The sequence below is a fragment of the Crotalus tigris genome, unplaced genomic scaffold, assembly GCF_016545835.1.
Source record: "Crotalus tigris isolate CLP2741 ecotype Arizona unplaced genomic scaffold, ASM1654583v1 scf7180000017735.2152567, whole genome shotgun sequence".
NCBI classification, from domain to species: domain Eukaryota; kingdom Metazoa; phylum Chordata; class Lepidosauria; order Squamata; family Viperidae; genus Crotalus; species Crotalus tigris.
Genome location: NW_024096601.1, coordinates 2,117,720 through 2,138,962, shown reverse-complemented (window position 1 = coordinate 2,138,962; position 21,243 = coordinate 2,117,720). Strand labels below are relative to the sequence as shown.

At 42.8% G+C, this 21,243-nt stretch overlaps 1 protein-coding gene across 2 annotated transcripts; it reads left to right on the top strand.

Annotated features, from left to right (window-relative positions):
- Positions 1-249: 249 nt before the first annotated feature.
- Positions 250-20,992, top strand: LOC120306404 (tropomodulin-3-like). Of its 2 annotated transcripts, none has more exons than XM_039339604.1 (9): positions 250-483; positions 1,904-2,060; positions 10,315-10,437; positions 11,293-11,382; positions 11,913-12,043; positions 12,650-12,757; positions 14,460-14,603; positions 15,866-16,010; positions 19,138-20,992. In XM_039339604.1, exons 1-9 carry the CDS (start codon positions 358-360, stop codon positions 19,170-19,172), a joined length of 1,059 nt encoding a protein of 352 aa, XP_039195538.1. In that variant the 5' UTR covers positions 250-357; the 3' UTR covers positions 19,173-20,992. The 2 variants fall into 2 exon arrangements, with proteins under 2 accessions (XP_039195538.1, XP_039195539.1); XM_039339605.1 differs by lacking the exon at positions 19,138-20,992 and adding an exon at positions 18,068-19,129.
- The last annotated feature ends 251 nt before the right edge of the window (positions 20,993-21,243 follow it).

Genomic DNA, 21,243 nt, shown 5'->3' with positions numbered 1-21,243 from the left:
GAATTCTGGGAGTTGAAGTCCCACACCTTAAAGTTTATCAAGGCTGTTCTAGATGCATGTTAATAATGCTTGGGATAAATACATGCCCACCATCCGATAATTGTTGTGCATCGTCTTAAGTTTTGGGAGGCATACTTAACCATCAGCATAGCGTTAAGCAGTTGTAGATAACTTCTCCTGCGCCTTCAGACGAGTTGCTCATATGAATTACACCCAGTTTGTGGAACTTTGCAAAAGGTTCAAGACTATGAGTACATTTATTTTTCCCCTTTCTGTCCTTCCAGTTAAAAACTCAAAGCTAAGACCTTGGTCTTGCTATTAGTTGGTCAAGCTACTGAACGTTGGTCTGCCAGAGTGATGGCACTCCCTTTCCGGAAAGACTTGGACAAATACAGGGAACTTGATGAAGATGAAATTTTGGGCAAGTTGACGGAAGAAGAACTGAAGCAACTGGAAACTGTCCTGGATGACCTTGATCCAGAGGTGCGTACATGTGGCTCCAGTGCTTTGTTAGCATTTCTATAGTGTTTCCAGAGGTTTCTGGATGGAGGAAGGGTTCAAGTGAGGAATCAGCCTAGACTCACTATGTAAGCACAAGAGAGTTAGCTCTGACTTAAATCCCATAGAGCAGGGTTTCCCACCTTGGCAGATTGAAGATGTGTGGACCTCAACTCTCAGATTCCCCATGCTGTCTGGGGGAATTCTGGGACTTGAAGTCCACACGTCTTAAAGTTGCCAAAGTTGAGAAACTCTGCCTTACAGCCTTATCTGCTCTTTCCCAGTGAAAGCTGCCAATCTGGAGAGATTCCTGTATTATGGGCAGAGAACAATGAAGTAGCTAGTTTGAATGTGAGTCTGGTTGTTCGCGCCTGGCAGTTCTGTAAAGCACACGGTAACTTATGGTCTCCTGGCTGTGGTTGAACTACAACGCCCAGCATTTCTCACCATTGGCCCTGTTGTCTGTTGGAAGCGGTGGTTGAGCAACATCTGGAATGGCATTATGTCAGAGCATGCACAGTCTTATTAGGAGTTAAACTGGTCTATATTAAATGATGATTTATCTTACACTAGCTACAATATCATAGACCAGTGGTGGCGAATGTACGGCACAGGTGCCAGAGGCGGCACTCAGAGTCCTCTCTGTGGGCACGCGTGCCATCGCCCTGGTCCTAGGCCTTCAGCTGGGTTTTATAAAACCTTTTCGCTTTAGGCCTCTGCCGCAGTGTACAAAAAAAAAGGTTCAATCACTCAATTTCACCTTCTCGTGGGGAAAAAACAAGATCTTGTCAAGTTGGAATTGATTGATTGAACTTTTTAGTCCCACCCAGTCTGCTGTTACCACCGCAGCCACGCCCACCCAATGGGCCACACCCACCCAATGGGCCACACCCACCCGGCACCCGACGATGCATAAGTGTGTTTTGGGTTGCAGTTTGGGCACTTGGTCTCTAAAAGGTTCGCCATCACTGTCATACACCAAGAACAATATACATACACCTGTTAATATAGCAGTCTCCAACACACAGCAGTTACAGCAGGAAACAGAAGAGAGAGAGAACACATTTGCAGAGCCTTCCCTTTTATACAAGGCTCCTAAAGAGATACAGACCCAGCTGGCCCTTAAAGGGACACAGACCCTGCTGAGTCATTCCCAACATTACATCTTACATCAGCTGGTTAGCTTTTAAATCATTACCGTGACACATTACATTTCATGAATGCCTCTGTCGGCCTGCCAGTGAGAATGGGCAGGAGATATTTCCTCAGCACCAAAGCCTCTGATTCCAATTCCTTCTCATGATACATTTGAGGCTTTATACTGAGCAGCCTCAGAATAAGGCTGGCCCTTTGGTTCACTCCCTGCGGTAGTGCAAGAAGATTCACTCTTCTTTTCATTTCACAGAATGCCTTGTTGCCTGCGGGATTCCGGCAGAAGGACCAGACTTTGAACAAACCCGGTGGGCCTTTTGACCGAGAGAAGCTGCTTTCCTTTTTGGAGAAACAAGCCCTGGAGCAGAAAGACGTCGAGGACGTTGTGCCTTACACGGGAGAAAAGAAAGGTAGTGGCTTCCACTGAGCAACTTGGCTCATCCAAGCTCCGCTTCCTTTCTCTCTGTCCCCACTCGCAGGCTGGATTCATATGCAGGTGGTCCTCACTTTACGACCACAGTTGGGGTCGTAACTTCCATTGCTAAACGAGGCAGTTGTAAAATGAGTCATGCCTGATTGAATGGCCTTTTTTTGCTGTGGTCATTAAGCGAATCAACTTCCTTGGTTGCCTTTGTCAGAAGCCAACTGGGAAGGTCACAAATGACAATCGCGGGATCCCAAGATGCTGCAACCATTGCAAATCCATGCTGGTTGCCGAATTTTGATTCCCATGACTGCGGAGAAGCTGTCGCAGTCATAAGTGTGAGGATCAATCCTGAGTCAACTTTTTTCGGCACCATTGTAATTTTGGTTCTAAGTTGAGGGCTGCCTTTATCAGACTGAGCTATTTTGGGCTTATTAAGCCACCATCAATTGGATGTTCCCCCCCCCCCCATAATTAACAAGCCCGGGGGGGGGCTGAGTTCCCTCAGAATCACACTTAACCTATTTTATTTTATTTTTTTATTTTATTTTATTTTTTATATATATATTTATTTTATTTTTAATATATATATTTATTTTATTATTTTATTTTATATTATTTTATTATTTTATTTTATATTATTTTATTATTTTATTTTTAATTTTAACTTTTATTTTACCACCCACTTATATGCCCAAAGTGTGAAGGCATATTTCATGTTTCTCTTGCCTTCCCTCTCTTGAGTTCTCGGCAGCACAATTCCATCTCCAATTGATTCCCAGAACAACAGCCCTGTGAAGTAGGCTGGGCTGAGAGGAGGGAAGTTCCCTCCTCCTGTCCAATCCCTTCATTCTAGTACAGGGGTCCTCAAACTTGGCCACTTCAAGACTTGTGGACTTCGACTCCCAGAATTCCCCAGCCAGCAAAGGAATTCTGGGAGTTGAAGTCCACAAGTCTTAAAGTAGCCAAGTTTGAGGACCCCTGTTCTAGTAGGGGGAAGGAGTTGTATTAATGTATTTCCCCCAAAATAAGACCCAGCTGGAAAATAAGCTCTGGCCTGATTTTTCAGGGGGCTCGTAATATAAGCCCCACTCCCAAAATAAGCCCCAGTTAAGAACATCAGCCAGACCAGTGGTTCTCAACCTGCGGGTCGGGACCCCATTTGGGGTCGAACGACCATTTCACGGGGGTCGCCAAACAACGCAGTCCGCCATTTTTTTCCCCCTTTTCCTTAGCTGTGCTACTCCCTTTTATTCTATTGGCTTTTGAAAGCCAATAGAATAGGCTCTCTTGAATAGAGTCTAATTTTATTGGCTTTCAAAAGCCAATAGGAATTGTCCAGGCTGTCTCTGCCCTGCTGAGCCCGCCAAAAGTCCCATTCTGCAAACGGTGCTGTACCAGTTGAGTAGTTCTTGACTTACGACCGGTTGGGGGTCGCGGCATTAAAAAGGTTGAGAACCACTGAGCCAGTCGGACATTTAGTACCATATTTCCCCAAATATAAGCCCTAACCGGAAAAATAAACCCTACTTCCTCTTTTGGAACAAAACTAAATATAAGACCCAGTCTTATTTTCAGGGAAACATGGGTAGGGCGAAAGCCCCAGAGGTTCTGAGTGAGGGTTGTGGTAATAGAAAGCCTGCACAATGAGCTTCGCTGGAGTTTAAAAAAAAAAAGAAATGGGCCAAAAAAATCCCCCCATCTTTCCAAAAGATCAACCCTTTTTTTTTTTTTCTTTAAATCCAGCATTGCTACGCAGAGGCTTGACCCTTTTCTCCTCTTGTTCCAGTTTGGGGGAAAGGAACAATGAGCCACTGTTGCCCGCAAAGAGAGCTGATGCAACAGAGTTTCCTTTCACAAGATGGCATTTGTGATGTAAATTTTCACTGAACTGACAAGGGCAGCTTTGTGGCTAAGAGGTCGCTGAGTTCTCAAATGGGTAGTCTGGGAAAAAAAACTGGCCATGACCCCAGTCAGACAACCCTGGTCTGTGTTGGTAAAACTAGGTTAGGTGGACCATGTCTGATGAGAAGGATGGGATGGGATGGGATGGAATAGAATAGAATAGAATAGAATAGAATAGAATAGAATAGAATAGAATAGAATAGAATAGAATAGAATAGAATAGAATAGAATAGAATAGAATAGGGAACGGAACGGAACGGAACAGAACAGAACAGAACAGAACAGAACAGAACAGAGAATGGAATGGAATAGAATAGAATAGAATAGAATAGAATAGAGAATGGAATGGAATAGAATAGAATAAGAGAAGTGGAATGGAATGGAATAAGAGAAGAGAATAGAATAGAAGAATAGAATAGAATAGAATAGAATAGAATAGAATAGAATAGAATAGAATAGAAGCTGGAAGGGACCTTGGAGGTCTTCTAGTCCAGCCCCCTGCTCAAACAGGAGAACCTACACCATCTCAGACAGGTGAATGTCCAGTCTCTTCTTAAAAACCTCCAGTGATGGAGCGCCCACGATTTCTGGAGGCCAGCTGTTCCACTGGTTAATTGTCCCCACTGTCAGGAAGTTTCTTCTTAATTCGAGATTGCTTCTCTCCTTGATCAGTTTCCAACCATTGTTTCTCATCCTTCCATCTGGTGTTTTGGTGAACAACCTGACCCCCCTCTGCCTTGTGGCAGCCCCTCAAATACTAGAATAGTATCATGTGTAACAGCTTCCTCTGTATCTCTGATGGTGCAATTTTGAGATAGGTGTGGTCGCCCAGTGATGCAACTGGTCTGAAGCCGCTTAATCGCTTCCGGCGCTACACGGAGATTTGACTTTGGCTTGGAAAGTTGATGATGGATGGAAGTGCCTTGCTTAACTGCTTCTCATGAAGGGTGCGCCCAGACTCGCCTAAAATGGAAGTGGATCAGTGGTTGCTGCTGTTGACATTAGCTCAGTGGTGCCGTGTCTCCCAAACACACCTTCAACTCCAGCCAATCACTTGTGAACTAATCTTGAGGTCCCCTTTCTCTACCCTGGTGTGACCAGAAGCCTTGGAGTTAATAATAACAACAACAACAACAACAATAAAGTTGGAAGGGGCCTTGGAGGTCATCTAGTCCAACCCCCTGCTCAGGCAGGAAACCCTACACCATTTCAGACAAATGGCTATCTAGTCTTTTCTTAAAAAACTTCCAGTGTTGGAGCATTCACAGCTTCTGGAGGCAGGCTGTTCCACTGGTTAATTGTTCTAACTGTCAGGAAGTTTCTCCTTAGTTCTAGGTTGCTTCTCTCCTTGATGAGTTTCCACCCGTTGCTTCTTGTCCTGCCTTCAGGCGCTTTGGAGAATAGCTTCACTCCCTCTTCAACTCCCATAATTCCTTGGACGGTCAACACCTCAGGATGGCACTGCTGGATGGCATCGTGTTGAATTGTGACCTCTGTATGTGTGTTTCTATAAGGGTTCGTCTCTGTGAACCTCCTTTAACTGGATGAAGAGAGAAGCAACTTAGAATTAAGGAGAAACTTCCTGACAGTGAGGACAATTAACCAGTGGAACAGAAGTTGCCTCCAGAAATCGAGGGCGCCCCATCACTGCAGGTTTTTAAGAAGAGGCTAGTCACTTGTCTGAGATGGTATAGGTTCTCCTGCTTGAGCAGGGGACTGGACTAGAAGACCTCCAAGGTCCCTTCTAGATCTATTCTATTCGACTAATGTCTTTAGGTCAAGGCTAGTGATCTTTCTCAAGGAGAAAATATTCTAGGCATGTTATAAAGCTTTATATGTGCATGCTAATAAAATTAATGCACATGCTAATAAAATAAAAATAAAATAAAGCCAGCCGGCTTGCAGAAGATTCAAACTGCAGCTCCCATTCTCGATCAGTAGCTATATTGGCTGGAAGTGGTGGTCCCAATAGTAGAGAACTACTGGATCCTTATCTCTACAATTGGACAGTAGGGTAGAATATTACAATGGCTTCAGTCTGGGAGTCTAGCTAAACCCTGAATTGACTCGTTGCTGAATTTTATCTCATTTCTGTTTGGGTGGATAATGGGATTTGATTTGAGCTTTGTGCGTTGCATGAAACCAGCCAACTCAGGTTTTTGATGAATATAGAATAGAATAGAATAGAATAGAATAGAATAGAATAGAATAGAATAGAATAGAATAGAATTAGTAGAGTAGAGTAGAATAGAGTAGAGTAGAATAGAATAGAATTAGTAGAGTAGAGTAGAGTAGAGTAGAATGGAATGGAATGGAATGGAATAGAATAGAATAGAATAGAATTAGTAGAGTAGAGTAGAATAGAATAGAATAGAATAGAATTAGTAGAGTAGAGTAGAGTAGAATGGAATGGAATGGAATAGAATAGAATAGAATAGAATAGAATAGAATAGAATAGAATAGAATAGAATAGAATAGAATAGAATAGAATAGAATTAGTAGAGTAGAGTAGAGTAGAGTAGAGTAGAGTAGAATAGAGTAGAGTAGAATAGAATAGAATTTGTAGAGTAGAGTAGAGTAGAATAGAATAGAATAGAATAGAATAGAATAGAATAGAATAGAATAGAATAGAATAGAATAGAGCTGGAAGGGACCTTTGAGGTCTTCTAGTCCAGCCCCCTGCTCAAGCAGGAGAACCTATACTGTCCCAGACAGGTGAATGTCTAGTCCAGGGGTAGGCAACCTTGGCTCTTTTATGACTCGTAGACTTCAACTCCCAGAATTCCTGAGTCAGCCATTCTGGGAGTTGAAGTCCACGAGTCATAAAAGAGCCAAGGTTCCTATCCCTGGTTCCACTGGTTGATTGTCCTCACTGTCAGGAAGTTCCTCCTTAATTCCAGGTTGCTTCTCTCTTTGGTCAGTTTCCAACCATTGTTTCTCGTCCTTCCCTCTGGTGTTTTGGTGAACAACCTGGCCCCCTTCTATTCCTTTGGTTAGACATGGTTTATAGTTCAGCATAATATATGGAACAAACCAGAACACTTGCTTGACAAACCCCAATTAGCACGGGGGGGGGGAGTTTCCCTGGTGCTAATACTTTGGATATCTCTCTTCGTTGCTTTGATGCCCTTCGTTGCACTCAAGCAATCGTCAGTGCACAAACGTTGAGGCAATCTCGATGTATTTTTTTTTTCTGGTTTCCCAGCCGAGCAAAACTGGTTCTCGTTTCTCTGAGCAGCTTCCTCAGTAAATAATAGCAGTGTTCCCAAATTATCATCAAAACGTCCACGGCTTTTGTGAACGCCTGTGCAGATGTGTTCTCTGGGCAATGCTTGTGTGGCTTATGCATCAAGAAGGAAGAATCTGCACGAGCTTTTTGATCGTCTGCCAACTGTTAAGTCATTATTTCCAAAGGCCATAGAGGGTAGGGATTTTTTTTTTTTTTAAAAAAACATCTTTGGAGTCAGTAAACAATAAGCTTCAGATTTTTCCTTAAAGTGTTTGCTCATTACCTGGAAAGGCATCTGAATTTTTCTCTAAAGACAGGCCGAAGCGAGAAGAATCTTGCTAGCTTCGATTAAACAAACTTAGGTTTCAGGTAGGGCTCTTTTTACAGAGGGAGCAGCTCCCTTGCATTCTTAGGAGTTGAGTCACAGCATCTGGAAGAGAACAATAGCCCATCTTGGGTTTGAATCTGGTTCAGATGAGGTTAGCCTGCTGCGCTTCGAAACGAATCGTCCAATCTCCGCAAAAGTTACTTCTAAACAGAGCTGACAAAATATTTTACTCTTTTGTTTACTTTAAAAAAAAATCATAAAGCTTTGCTATTGCTAAGTATTTGTATTTGGAGCCAAGGTGAAAAGCAGGAAAGTCTGATTAATGAACCAATGATGGAGAATGCTTGCTTTGTTCTAGAACAGTGTTTCAGCAAGTTTAAGGTATGTGGACTTTAACTCCCAGAATTAATGGGGGATTCTGGGGAATTCTGGGAGTTGAAGTCCACACATCTTAAGTTGAGATTGTGAAACACTAGGGGTTTTTTTGGGAGGGGTTGTTGTTCAAAATTTAATTTCTTCAATTGTGCCTTGGCCAAGTCTCCTATATTGTTAGCAAAGTGACAGGTGGATTACACATCATTTGGAGCTGACAAAGAATGGGAGGCGAGTGAAATAAACAGCCTGGACGTTTCAGCCTTGAGGGTTTTTCATTTATTTAAATGAAAGTGCCTGGCTGAGGAATTCTGGGAGTTGAAGTCCACAAGTCATAAAAGGGTCAAGTTGGAAGACCCCTGTTTTAAATAAAACCACAGAGACAGTTGCAACACATTTTGTGTAAACTCTGTTTGGCTCCTGTCCTAAAGATACCAATCCTAGATTGATCCCCATGAAATATAGCAGCATGGGTCAAATGCAATCTAGACTGGCACAATTTTTTGTTCACTTGCTCAAAGTGCTGGGGGAAAAAAAATCCTGCCCTGATCATTGATCAATGGCGGTTGATGGCTTGACACGACACAAGCCTCGTGATTCGAGCTAATCATGGTTTATTCAACCAGCTATTTGTGACACTTGTGTGCCACCCAAGGGCTCTTTTTGCCCCTCCCCCCCAAGAAAACCCCAACCTTGGAGTCGCCTTCTGTCTTCCATTAATTGCATTATTGCTGAAATAGATTCCAGATGCTGCAAATGTTTGTTCTGACGTTTCAGCTTAAAATAATAATAATAATCCAGGTTAGAGCTGCCAAGGCTTGTGACGATGTGCAAGTAAATGTAAAAGAAACAGAAACCAGATGTTGAAGGGAGTTAAATAAGGAGAGCCACAGCTGTTTGTGCAATTCTGTTTCCTATTTTGGGCTAGTTTGGTATCGTTTAAAATATCTACATTTTGTCTTCCTGTAGGTGCCTAGACAGATGCCTGAGTACATAGACAAAAATCACTTTTTAGAGGCAACCTATAAGTGTAAACATACATACAGCTAAGTAAAGTAAGATTTAAACACACATAGATATACTTACACTTTATTCTGGGAAGTGTGTATGTGGTATAATGATAGAGTGTGGTATGATTATAGATAGTACAATTATAGAGTTGGAAGAGGCTGTTCAGAAATTCAAAATAAATTGTCCCTCTAACCAAGCACACTCAGTGAACAGGAGAAGCACTATTTTCCTGCGTTGTTGTTTCCACCGTTGACTTATTCTTACCGTTAAACGTATTTATTTCTGCCGCTCTACAATTTAAAACTCTTACTTCTTTTATTTATTTGCATCTGGCCTTTATTATTTTTACAAATAGTGCGAGGCGGCAAACAGATCCCCCCTACCTCCTCCTATTTTCCCCATAACGACAACCCTGTTAGGTGGGGTGGGCTGAGAGAGAGAGAGAAACTGGACGAAAGTCACCCAGCCGGCTTTCATGGCTAAGTTGGGACTTGAATTTCCATCCAAAATCCGGTCTCAAAAGTATTTGGTTGCTGAAGAAACGTTTCCTGGTGCTGATAAGAACGGCATTCCCAAACAGAGGTATCAGGTTACTTCTGCTTTAGAGCCAACTGTTCAGAACAAAGCACTGAGGCCATCCTAAATCAGTGGTTCTTAACCTGGGCGATATTGCCCCCCAGGGGGCGATTTCGTTTTTCAGGGGGGCAATGGAACAAAAAGAGGGCGATATGGGGGCGATGGAGTGAGAAGTTTTGGGGACACTTGAGACTTTTTCATACAGTGAATGGCTGTCTGTCTGTCGTACAAAAACATCAGATCGCTCGCTATTAGTGGATTGAATTGTGTTTTCAAATGTTCCTCCAACCAGCTTCAGTACAGAACGCCGTACATATGTGAATACGCATTGCTTATCTTCATGCGCGTTGCGCAGCAGCCTCTACCCTTTTTATATTTCTTTTTGCGTCTTAAATTTCACTTGTAATTCCATCATTAAATGTTACTGTTTTTCTTTTCGGGCATTTCACTTTCTTGCAATTGAATTTTGTTTTCAGTGGTCAGTACATTTAAGTGTCTTGAATAAATAAGATAATAATGAAATACATGCATCACGAAGTTTGGGAATAAAGTGACGGGTGGCACCAAAATGTTTCATACAGTTGAGATATGGGAAAAAGACTGGAAATAAATTATTTGCATCGATATGTCCTGATGACAATTTTAAAGAAAACAAAAAAAGTGTTTGCATAAATTGAATTATTTCCTATGTTGTGATTGAGAGGTTATGTTGGGGGAGGGGGGCAATGACAACTTCCTCATTGGCTCAAGGGGGCGATTTGTTCAAAAAGGTGAAGAACCACTGTCCTAAATTGTATGTTTTTATCTTCCCTTGAACAGGAAAAGTTTTCATCCCCAAACAGAAACCAGTACAATCTTACACAGAAGAAAAAGTGACGCTTGATCCAGAACTGGAGGAGGCGCTGACCAGCGCCAGTGACACAGAATTGTGTGATCTTGCAGGTCTGTCAGATTTGTGAATGTCTTACAGTGGGAGGGGGCTTTTGTTCGGAGCAGAGGAGTGAGTTGCTTAATTGTTTTGCTTATCGAGGATACAAATGCCGGTATATAAATATTCTTGACGGGATCTGTCCATTTTGCTGCTTGTTGTTGTTAGTTGCGAAGTCATGTCCGACCCATCGCGACCCCATGGACAACGTTCCTCCAGACCTTCCTGTCCTCTACCATCTTCTGGAGTCCATTGAAGCTCACGCCTACTGCTTCAGGGACTCCATCCAGCCACCTCGTTCTCTGTCGTCCCCTTCTTCTATTGTCCTCCATCTTTCCCAGCATTAGGCCCTTCTCCAGTGAGTCCTTCCTTCTCATTAGGTGGCCAAAGTCCTTGAGTTTCAACTTCAGGATCTGGCCTTCTAAAGAGCAGTCAGGGTTGATCTCCTCCGGGACTAACCAGTTTGCTCGCCTTGCAGTCCAGGGGACTCGCAGGAGTCTTCTCCAGCACCATAGTTTAAAGGCCTCAATTCTTTGGCGCTCAGCCTTTCTTATCCTCCAACTTTCACAGCCATACATTGCAACTGGGAAAATCATGGCCTTGACTGTACGTACTTTTGTTGGCAGGGTGACGTCTCTGCTTTTGAATATGCTGTCTAGATTTGCCATAGCTTTTCTCCCCAGGAGCCAGCGTCTTTTAATTTCTTGGCTGCAGTCACCCTCTTCTCTTTCCCTTTTCCTTTCTCACCACTAGCAGAAGTAATCATGGGAAACGGGAAGTTTGATTGCCCCTTTGTGCCTTGTTTAAAGTGAAAGGATAAAGTGCAATAAAGATTTATGCCTTCCCCACCCTCTTTTCTTTAATTCCAGCCATCTTAGGAATGCACAACTTGATAAGCAGCTCTCAGTTTCACGATATTGTGGGAAGCAGCAACGGTGTTGGCAATGAGAGCTTCACAAGTGAGTGTCCACTTTGAAAATCTGAAGATGAAGAGTGCAGCTTTTTGTTGAGCGGGTCAATGCGCTCTCAACACATAGGTGGGGCCAGCCTAAGCAGACGCACAAAACAAGTGTCTGATTAAATTAAATTTGAATGAAAACTCCGTTAATTAAATATGTTTCATAGGGTTACCTCCGTAAACTTAATTAAATTCCCTTTACTGCCTATTTAAAAATTGGATGTCAGCGTTTGGAGAAGTCCCGTTGACTTAACTATTGACAATCTGTCCCAGGATGCGATTTAGAAATTGGTTACCCTGAAAGAAATGTATTATCTTTTAAAATAATTCATTAACTTGCTCTTCACTTTCTGAGTTGGTACGGTAATAATGCAGCGATGCGTGAGCGTGAACAATATGGGTCATATACTACTTTAAAAAGTCCCATTCTGTATTAGTTGTACGAAGATTTGATTTAGCAGGGACTTTACTTGTAACGAAAATATATAATGAGTGTCTGTAATGCATGTTTTTTTTTACCTCTTAATTCAGATGTAGTTAAAGGTGAAAAGATAGTCCCACTCTTTGATGAACCGCCAAATCCCACCAATGTGGAAGACTGTTTGCAGAGGGTTAAAAATAACGATCCTCGCCTTGTTGAAATAAACCTGAACAATATCAAGGTAAGAATTGAGTAGAATGAATAAAACAGCCGTTCTCAACCTTTTTTATAGCCCGCACGCCTATAAGGCTTCTGATATATTCTCGCACCCCTTACAAAATATATGCAGATGTGAATATATGCATATACACCAGGGGTCTTCAAACTCGACCCTTTTATGACTCATGGACCAACTCCCAGAATTCCTCAGCCAGGCACGCTGGCTGAGGAATTCTGGGAGTTGAAGTCCATGAGTCATAAAAGGGCCGAGTTTGAAGACCCCTGACATACGCTATAATTTTGAAACTAAATCCAAGTTTCCACGCCCCCTGGAATATTGTCTCACCCCCAGGGGATGCGAATACCCCCCGGCTGGGAACCCCTGGAGTAAAATATTCCTTTTAGGGCAGAGCATCATAATTATAGAATTCATAGAATTGAAATTTATGAGGGTGATAATGGGGCCATAGTTGCTAGGCTGGTCCTCTGCTGTCATGTGTTGGAAGAGAATATTGGAAGCTGTAAATACACAGATTCTTTGCACCATTTAGAAAAGTAAACAGCACCTTTTACTGTAATAAGAGTTTCAGTCAATATTCACAAGCTTGCCTTTTTGCTTGACTTCCAGAACATTCCCATTCCAACCCTAAAAGAATTTGCCAAAGCCCTGGAAACGAACACCTACGTGAAGAGCTTCAGCCTTGCAGCCACTCGGAGCAATGACCCCGTTGCCGTTGTAAGCAAAGAGGCAAATTTGGCACTCACAACTATGTCTTTATATGAGATCATTGGAGATGGGAGAGAAAGGTCCAGCCCACTCAACAGTTGTTTATGTCTATTTAAACCAGGGGTCTTCAAACTTGGCAACTTTAAAACTTGTGGACTTCAACTCCCAGAATTCCTCAGCCAGCCCTTGCTGGCTGAGGAATTCTGGGAGTTGAAGTCCACAAGTTTTAAAGTTGCCAAGTTTGAAGACCCCTGGTTTAAACACTTAACACTGTTGTGGGTGTTGGATTCCTTGGGGAGTCAACTGTAACTGGTGGTTCAGATCCGATCAGGAGGAGATCCCAGCATGTGGTCCAAGGTACTGTAATGAGCCAGTTCTGTGATTGGTCCTTAAGAAGAGGCTGGCCAAATCTGCTTAAGCTTTCTCCCATTGGTCAGATCCCTCAAGTTGAGGAGTTGTCACGAATGTGAAAGTCTGACTTTTGTTTGGCTTGGACAAAGCTATTTGGTTAATTTCAGACTAATATTTAAACTTAAGAGGCAAGTTAGTAATGTATCACCAAGCCACGGTGGTCACCACAATGTAAAAAAGATGTTGAGACTCTAGAAAGAGTACAGAGAAGAGCAACAAAGATGATTAGGGGACTGGAGGTTAAAACATATAAGGAACAGTTGCTGGAATTGGGTATGTCTAGTTTTATGAAGAGAAGGACGAGGGGGGACAGGATAGCAGTGTTCCAGTATCTCAGGGGCTGCCACAAAGAAGAGGGAGTCAAGCTATTCTCCAAAGCACCTGAAGGCAGGACAAGAATCAACGGATGGAAACTAATCAAGGAGAGAAGCAACCTAGAACTAAGGAGAAACTTCCTGACAGTTAGAACAATTAACCAGTGGAACAACCTGCCTCCAGAAGCGGTGAATGCTCTGTCACCGGAGGTTTTTAAGAAGAGACTGGACAGCCTTTGTGTGAAATGGTATAGGGTTTCCTGCTTGAGCAGGGTGTTGGACTTGATGACCTCCAAGGTCCCTTCCAACTACTACTACTACTACTACTACTACTACTACTACTACTACTTCTTCTTCTTCTTCTTCTTCTTCTTCTTCTTCTTCTTCTTCTTCTTCTTCTTCTTCTTCTTCTTCTTATTATTATTATTATTATTATTATTATTATTATTGTTATTGTTATTGTTATTGTTATTGTTATTGTTATTGTTATTATTATTATCCAATTCTGTAAAGCAGGGCCATTCAGGAAAACAAGGCAATGTTTGAAGTCCCAAAAGGCAACTGGATTGTCTTGTTGTTGTTGTTTCCTTTTCTTGAAAACCTTTTGCTTCTCATCCAAGAAGCTTCTTCAGTTTGGTTCTTCTTCAGCATAACTAAAGAAGCTTCTTGCATGAGAAGCAAAATGTTTTCGAGGGAAGGAAAAAACAACAAGAAGACAATCCAGTTGCCTTTTGGGGAAAGCGCCTTAGGGACCACCATGACCTGGATGATTGAGACTCTCCATTGATGTAACGTTTGAAGGCACCAGGAAGAGAGACATTGCAAATACAGGACAGCCCCAGATATCGCAGTTTTAGCTTTGAGAGATGCCAGCTACGGGCAACTTCTTTCTCTCCTTTGCTATGCAGTATGTAAAGAAGCATGGGTGTTTTCTGCTGTGAATCCAGTCCAGTGTGGACTTCATTGTTGCTTTTTTGTCTCTCGAGGCTTTTGCAGACATGTTGCGAGTGAACCAGACTCTGAACAGCCTCAATGTTGAGTCAAACTTCATCACCGGCGCAGGCATTCTGGCCTTAGTAGAGGCAGTGAAAGAGAATGAAACTTTGACAGAGATCAAAATTGATAACCAGGTAACATCTATATGTCTTTCTTACATAAAGAGGGGTCTAAAAGGTGGGCCAACAAAGCCTTGCTTTAAAACTGAAGCCGGAAGATGCCTATTTTTTGAGAGCTGTTTTCCTGCCTTGTTGCAGGAGAAGTGCTTAGGAAACACAAGCAAGGTGCTGTTCACCAGTCTACTAAAAAAAAGGGGAAGTCTCTTTCCTTCAAGGCTTCGTTGTTGTTGGAATGGGAAGGAGCTAGGAAGTGGACTTTGTCTCCAATCCAAAATGTTCTGGAAGTTTGGGCAAAGGGTTTTGGGTCAGCTGTGGTTTGGCAGATGTAGGAATTGTGCCAAGTTTCAAACGAAGAAGCCCAAAGAATCCTGAAGTGATTTAATGGGGTGTAGAGGGTAAAGTAGATGCCTGGTGCCCCTCTCCCCCTCTTCTCTCGTATGGCCAGCGTGTTTCCTCCTTACTACAAGAGTCGTAGGGCTTCCAGCCTAGGAGATTCCCACTGATCAGCCATCTTGCCTGACTGCCTTCCTAAGTCAATCTTTGTGTAGCCTTCTTTGATGTGTTCAGAGAACACAATATTGCTTCTCTGACGTTACAATGGCCATCCAAGCCACTAGCCCAGGGGTGGGCAACCTTGGCTCTTTTATGACTCATGGACTTCAACTCCCAGAATTCCTGAGCCAGCATGGCTCAGCTTGGAAACCTCTCTCTATCTCCTCAGCATGGCTGGCTCAGGAATTCTGGGAGTTGAAGTCCACAAGTCATAAAAGAGCCAAGGTTGCCTACCCCTGCACTAGCCCCTCTCTTTTCCAACTTTTTCAGAAACATGTTAAGGACAAGGCTGCTTTAGTGAGTCCGCGGTGGTTCCCCCAACGTAACACTGCAAAAAGATACAGCCGCTTTAATGAGATGCTGCCTGCCCTTGAAGTTCTGAATGCTCCAAAGCACTTTTTTGAGTGTTTTTCCACCTAATATGAACCATACTGGTTGGGCCCACACAGTCCTCCAAGCCCAAATCAAACAAACTATACTACGACTCGGCTTGGGGTGCAGGTCTTTGAGCTTAATATGTCATGGTTCCTAACCTTAAAAGATGACTCATTTTGCCCTTGGCAATGAGAACTCTTTGCCATGGAAGCCATGCAGTTTGCTTGAGCCCAGGAAAAAGGATCTCCCAATCCTGACATTGCTTTTACTGATGCATCCCGTCAGCTTCAAACAACTCTCTTGTAACAAACCAGCATTTGTTGATTTCTACCTTGGATGATTTCTGACAGAGGCAGCAGCTCGGGACCCCGGTAGAAATGGAGATAGCCAAGATGCTTGAGGAAAACACCAAGATCCTTAAGTTTGGGTATCACTTCATGCAGCAAGGACCCCGCACCAGAGCAGCAGCCGCGATTACAAAGAACAACGATTTAGGTAAGATAAGCTGTGCCACAAAAGGAAGAAGGACGAGAGCCCCAAAGGTGCTTTTTTTCATGAGGCCATTGGACTTTCTTGTTTTTTCTTTAAAGAAGTTTCGCTTCTCATCCAGGAAGCTTCTTCAGCTCTGACTGGATGGTGGGTGATGGAAGGATTTATATCAGTCAGAATTGAAGAAGCTTCTTGGACGAGAAGCGAAACGTCTTCAAGGAAAAAGAAAAAAGTTCAGTTGCCTCCTGAAAAAGCACCTTTGGGTCAACCGTGACCTGAACGATTGAGAATCTCCATAGACCAGTGGTGGGATTCAGCTGGTTCGCACCACTTCGGCAGAACCGGTAGCTAATTTTTTGTTGCCGGAGCTCAGAATGGATTTCCGGAAGCAGAATCCACAAAGAGAACCCGTTGTTCACTGCCATAGACACTAGAGGGAGCCACTTTGGAGAAAGTGGCATGAAAGGACAGCCGTTGGCAGCCTCTCTGGCTCCCCCTCTGGTTGAGGTGGGAAGGTCCCATTGAGCACCTGCTCTGCAGGCTGGGTTCCAAGTTCACACCTACTCTTCTCCCGTCGATCCGGCTTGAAATCCGGAGCCTATTGTCTATGGCAGGGTAGGCAACCTTGGCTCTTTTATGACTCGTGGACTTTTATGACTCGTGCAGAGGAATTCAATGCACCCACCATACATCAGTGAGGGACACATAATTGCTAAAGATATACAGATCCTTGAAAAAGAGACGTTATGTGTTAATTTAAAAAAAATAACCCCATGTATCCAATTTCCTGCAATGATTTTTATTGTGCTATTGAAAAACAAAACAAAAAAAAAAACACAACAAAGGAAAATGCATCTAAATGCAAACAAGAGCCCAGAAAAAGAAAAAGAAAAACCCAATAAAAAATCCATCTGGAAATTGGTTGTTTCATATTTGGGAAAGATTCCATTTCTTCTGGGGAAGACTCAGCATTTTGGACAATCTACGGAATTTTGTCATCGTTGTTAGTTTTCCCAATCTGGAGTTCTCCTTGTGCAGGGGTAGGCAACCTTGGCTCTTTCATGACTGGTGGACTTCAACTCCCAGAATTCCTGAGCCAGCCATGCTGAGGGGAAAGGAGAGATTTCCAAGCTGAGTCATGCTGGCTCAGGAATTCTGGGAGTTGAAGTCCACGAATCATAAAAGAGCCAAGGTTGCCTACCCCGCCATAAACAATGAGGGTGATACAGAACTTCTTCTCAAGTGAGTCAGCAATAATAAACCACACACATTTTTTAAAAAAATAAATAAATCAGTTTCCCGAATGGCTTTCTTCTTCATTGATTCTTCTTAAATACAATCAAGCAATCAAGGTTTCCCACCCAAAACGAGGTGGAGACTTGGTTTAGTTACTAATAATCCCAATATGAATTTGTCCCAAAGGCACTTTTGCAAAAGCCAACTGGACTTTCTTGGTCATTTCCTTGAAAATATTTCAGATCTGAAGAAGCTTCTTGGACGAGAAGCAAAATGTTTTCAAGGAAAAAAATCCAGTTGGCTTTTGAAAAAAGCAGCTTTGGGACATCCCTGATTGGATGATTGAGAATCTCCATGGATAATATGAATTAGCAAATGCAGAGTCTTTTCACTCTTTTAAGCAAGAGTTTAAGCTAAGCATGGTATCTATTTCAGTGCATTCTGGAAAAACTCAAGATAGACCTATAGATTCATTCCGAAAATACTCCCTTTAGTGTCCTAGTTCAGGTGACATGAAAAATCATGCTTGATGAGAGCATTGAATTACGGCTCACAGCTGTGGCCATAGCAGTGGCATCCTGCAGGCCTGCAGCTTTTCATGCCCATCTCGTTCGAATCTGAGTGAGGACACTGAACTTATTCCACACAACCGTTCTGAACTGGAAAGCAAAATAATCTAAATTTTTTTGTTTGTTTGGGATTTAATGATCAGCTTCTGAGACCCGTTCTGCTCTCCTCCTCTCCCCTCTGCATCTCCCAAATTCCAGGACTGTGGAATCTCTCTAGTACTTTGCTCTTTTTTCCCCCCTTTCTTCTTCCACCTTTAGCCTGGCGCCTGAGAGTAAAAACCTCTGCCGACCTCCTTGCATCTCTTCAGCCCTGAAGCTTCTGAAGGGGTTCTTGCAAATGTCCGCTTGGTATTAAGCGCTAAGGGAGAAAGATCTCTTGAAAAGGTCGCCTGATTGTGTGTCTGCATGCTTCCCTCTCACAAGCCTTGCATGCATTTTTCCTTCTGCTTTTTTCTGTCGTTTGTTCCTGCACAACTCTCCTGTTCAGGGTGCGGTTTCAGCTGCTCCTAGCGTCGTGGTTTTGGCATGGCAGGGCTGTGGAGCATGGGTGGCAGAGTGTACAGATGCAGGAGCTTTCCTGGGGCTTAATAGTACAGTGCCGTTCTCCCAAATCACTGTAAAGGTTTGGTACATTTAATGATGGCGAAGAGGGGAAATAGGAATTCATTGTGAGCTTTTGTTGGTTTTAAATATTAACAGTATTTTTGTTTAAACATTAACGGTGTTTTTGTTTAAAGCTGAACTAAATCTAACTTGGTTTTCTTTGTCCCAACTCCATCCATTTCCTTGTCCTTTTGGGGTATAGTCCTCCCCCCCCCAAATATCCCATTGGTTTTGATTACAAGCAGTCCTCGACATTATGAGTCCATTTGGGAGCAGAATTTCCATTGCTAAGCAAAAGGGGATGGTTAAAAGTGAGTCACACCCATTTTTATGACCTCGAATCCCTGTGGTTGTTAAGTGAATCACACGGTCATTAAGCAAACCCAACTTCCCTCTTGGACTTCGTTTGTCGGAAACCAGCTGGAAAGGATCCAGATGGCGACCACGAGAGCCCAGGACCCCGTGGCCAATACCTACTGGTTGCCAAGCTCCCATATTTCAATGATGTGGCCTTGGGAACGCTGCAGCCGTCGTAAGCGCAAGGATAGGTAGTAGGCTGCTTTTTCAGTGTAACTTCAAACCTTTGCTAAATGAATGGTTACAAGTTTGAGGACTACCTGTGATCCCTCCCTTCTGATGAACGGAACATGATGAGTTCTCACCAAAGTTACCTCTCGCTTTACTCTTTTTTGTCCCTCTGCTCCGTCTCCTCCTCCTTTGGACAGTTCGCAAGCGAAGAGTGGAAGGTGACCAGCCATGAACCCTCCTGGCCGTCAGAAGCACAAAAGAGGAGAGATTCTGGACCTCGGTGAAGGGCGCCCCACTTCCCCTGGGATTCGGCAACCCCAAGATTTTTTTCTTACTTGCATAGAAGGGAAAAGACTGGAATCAGCGTTCCTCTTTTTGTTCATATGGATGAGCGTGTAAATATATATATAAATATATATATATATATATATATATCTTTCTCTCTATATATATATTTGATAAAGTTATATTACTAGTGCTGGTGTCCAATACACGATGTGAAAATCTGCCAGCCCCGTCTGTCCCAAGGCTGATTCCTTTATGTTTCAGGAGTTGGGACCCAAGGATAGATTAATGCCAACTCTAACATGGGTGGCACGGAAGCTGCAGAGTCAACAGCTACTGTTTAAGGGGGCAAATAGTGTCAATTCCCTGAGAGAAACTAATCCGATAGAAATTAGATAAGATAAGCACGGAGGCCTCAAACCCATGTTTTTGTGTGTGTCATGGAGGGAAGTTCTTTCGAAAAACAAAGGGAAATGGTGATTTCAACTACCAGTGATACACGTCGGTAATATTTCTTTCGTTCCCCCATTCTGGCCCACTCGAAATGCTTTTCTGAAGACAGCAATTATTTTTTTTGCTGTAAGAAGATTTAAGGGTGCTTCGGTTGCTGCTTATTTTCCCTCTTCGTGGTGAGCTCAGTTGACAAAATTGGTGCTGGGTGCCTTAAACCTTCCCCACCTGGGCAGCTTATTTCTCTGTGAATTTGCAGAACAGGGTATGTCCTCATTTTGTTCTGTCATGTCCAGACTGTATGTATTTGGATGCTCTATCATGTCCAAACTGTATGTATTTATAGATTTTTTTTTTTCCTACTTCATCAGCTTTGCATTGGGTTCTGCTACTTTGGTATTTAAATATGTGCATGAGAGAGGCAGAGAGAGAAAGAGAGAGAAAATATATTTGTATATATAAATTGCAGCATATCAAACCCTGGCTGCTAAGCTGTAACTCAAACATGCTGGTCCATCAGTGCTTAATAAGCCCTGTTTGTGGGTTGAAAATATCTTGTGACTCAGATTTCCTACAAATTTCACACATTCCAGCCAGCCACAATCTGAGACACTATTGCAGCACACCCTGATGTGTGCCTGCGGCTAGGCTGCTGGGTCAGAGAAAGGTATCCTTTCTGAATTCCCACCATGTCCTGTCACCCCTAGCTGAGCATTAATCCAAAGCTTTGTTGGGAATTCAGATTTTAATTTCCCCAAATGCTTTGGTCATGTTGTGGCATCTTAGGACATTCTCCATGATAAAGCACATTGATGGCTGTTGGAAAGGATCTAACGTGGCAAAGCTCTCTTGGAGCCATCCCATAATAGGCATTATCTCCACTGAGTATGCAAGGAGAATCCTTCATTTTAAAATAATGATATGGCACACCCTGGACTCATTTGCAGCAAAAGGCGAGTTCGGGATTTTAAAAATTTAAGGTTTATTCGAGAACAAGCATAATAGGAAGTGCTGCTCTGTAACTCTCGCTTGCTAACCAGCAAATGCTTACCGTTATGTCCAAATCAAGTTTATGGGAAAGCTATAAATTAGGAATCCCACTGTGTTTCTCGTTCCTATTTCCGCTTGTCAAAAAAAAAACAAAAACCGTATATTTCTTGAACTTACTACAGTTCCAACTTGTTCTTTGGGGACCCCTGGTTCAACTTCAAATGATAAAAAATGTTTTTAAATGATAAAAAAATGTTTGAAAATGATAAACGTGTCTTTTTTTAAAAAATCCTTGCAACAGTTGGAATTAAAGAGATGCTTTCACAAGCTTGGCTACCACTGTAAAATGTTGTCTTGCACTACAACGACCGCTAAAAAAGTCCCTGCTGCTGATTTGCAGCTTGACAATTTCATACTGTGTGGCCATTCTATAGCATAATAGCCCATCAGGCTGGCCTTGGGAAAAGGAGGATGAAGGCAATGAAATAGCAGCAGTAACATAAAATAAGGGCAGTTGTACCCATTTTGTATATAAAATAGGGTTCACAGAGGAAGCACCAGCTTTATATAATGTCAGA

Bases quoted from the DNA above. Each gene is read 5' to 3' on its own strand.
- LOC120306404 (XM_039339605.1), top strand. From the start codon at position 358: ATGGCACTCCCTTTCCGGAAAGACTTGGACAAATACAGGGAACTTGAT. The intron at 11,383-11,912 runs GTGAGTGTCCAC...CTCTTAATTCAG, and splicing joins TGGCAATGAGAGCTTCACAA to ATGTAGTTAAAGGTGAAAAG. The intron at 12,758-14,459 runs GTAAGCAAAGAG...TTGTCTCTCGAG, and splicing joins GCAATGACCCCGTTGCCGTT to GCTTTTGCAGACATGTTGCG.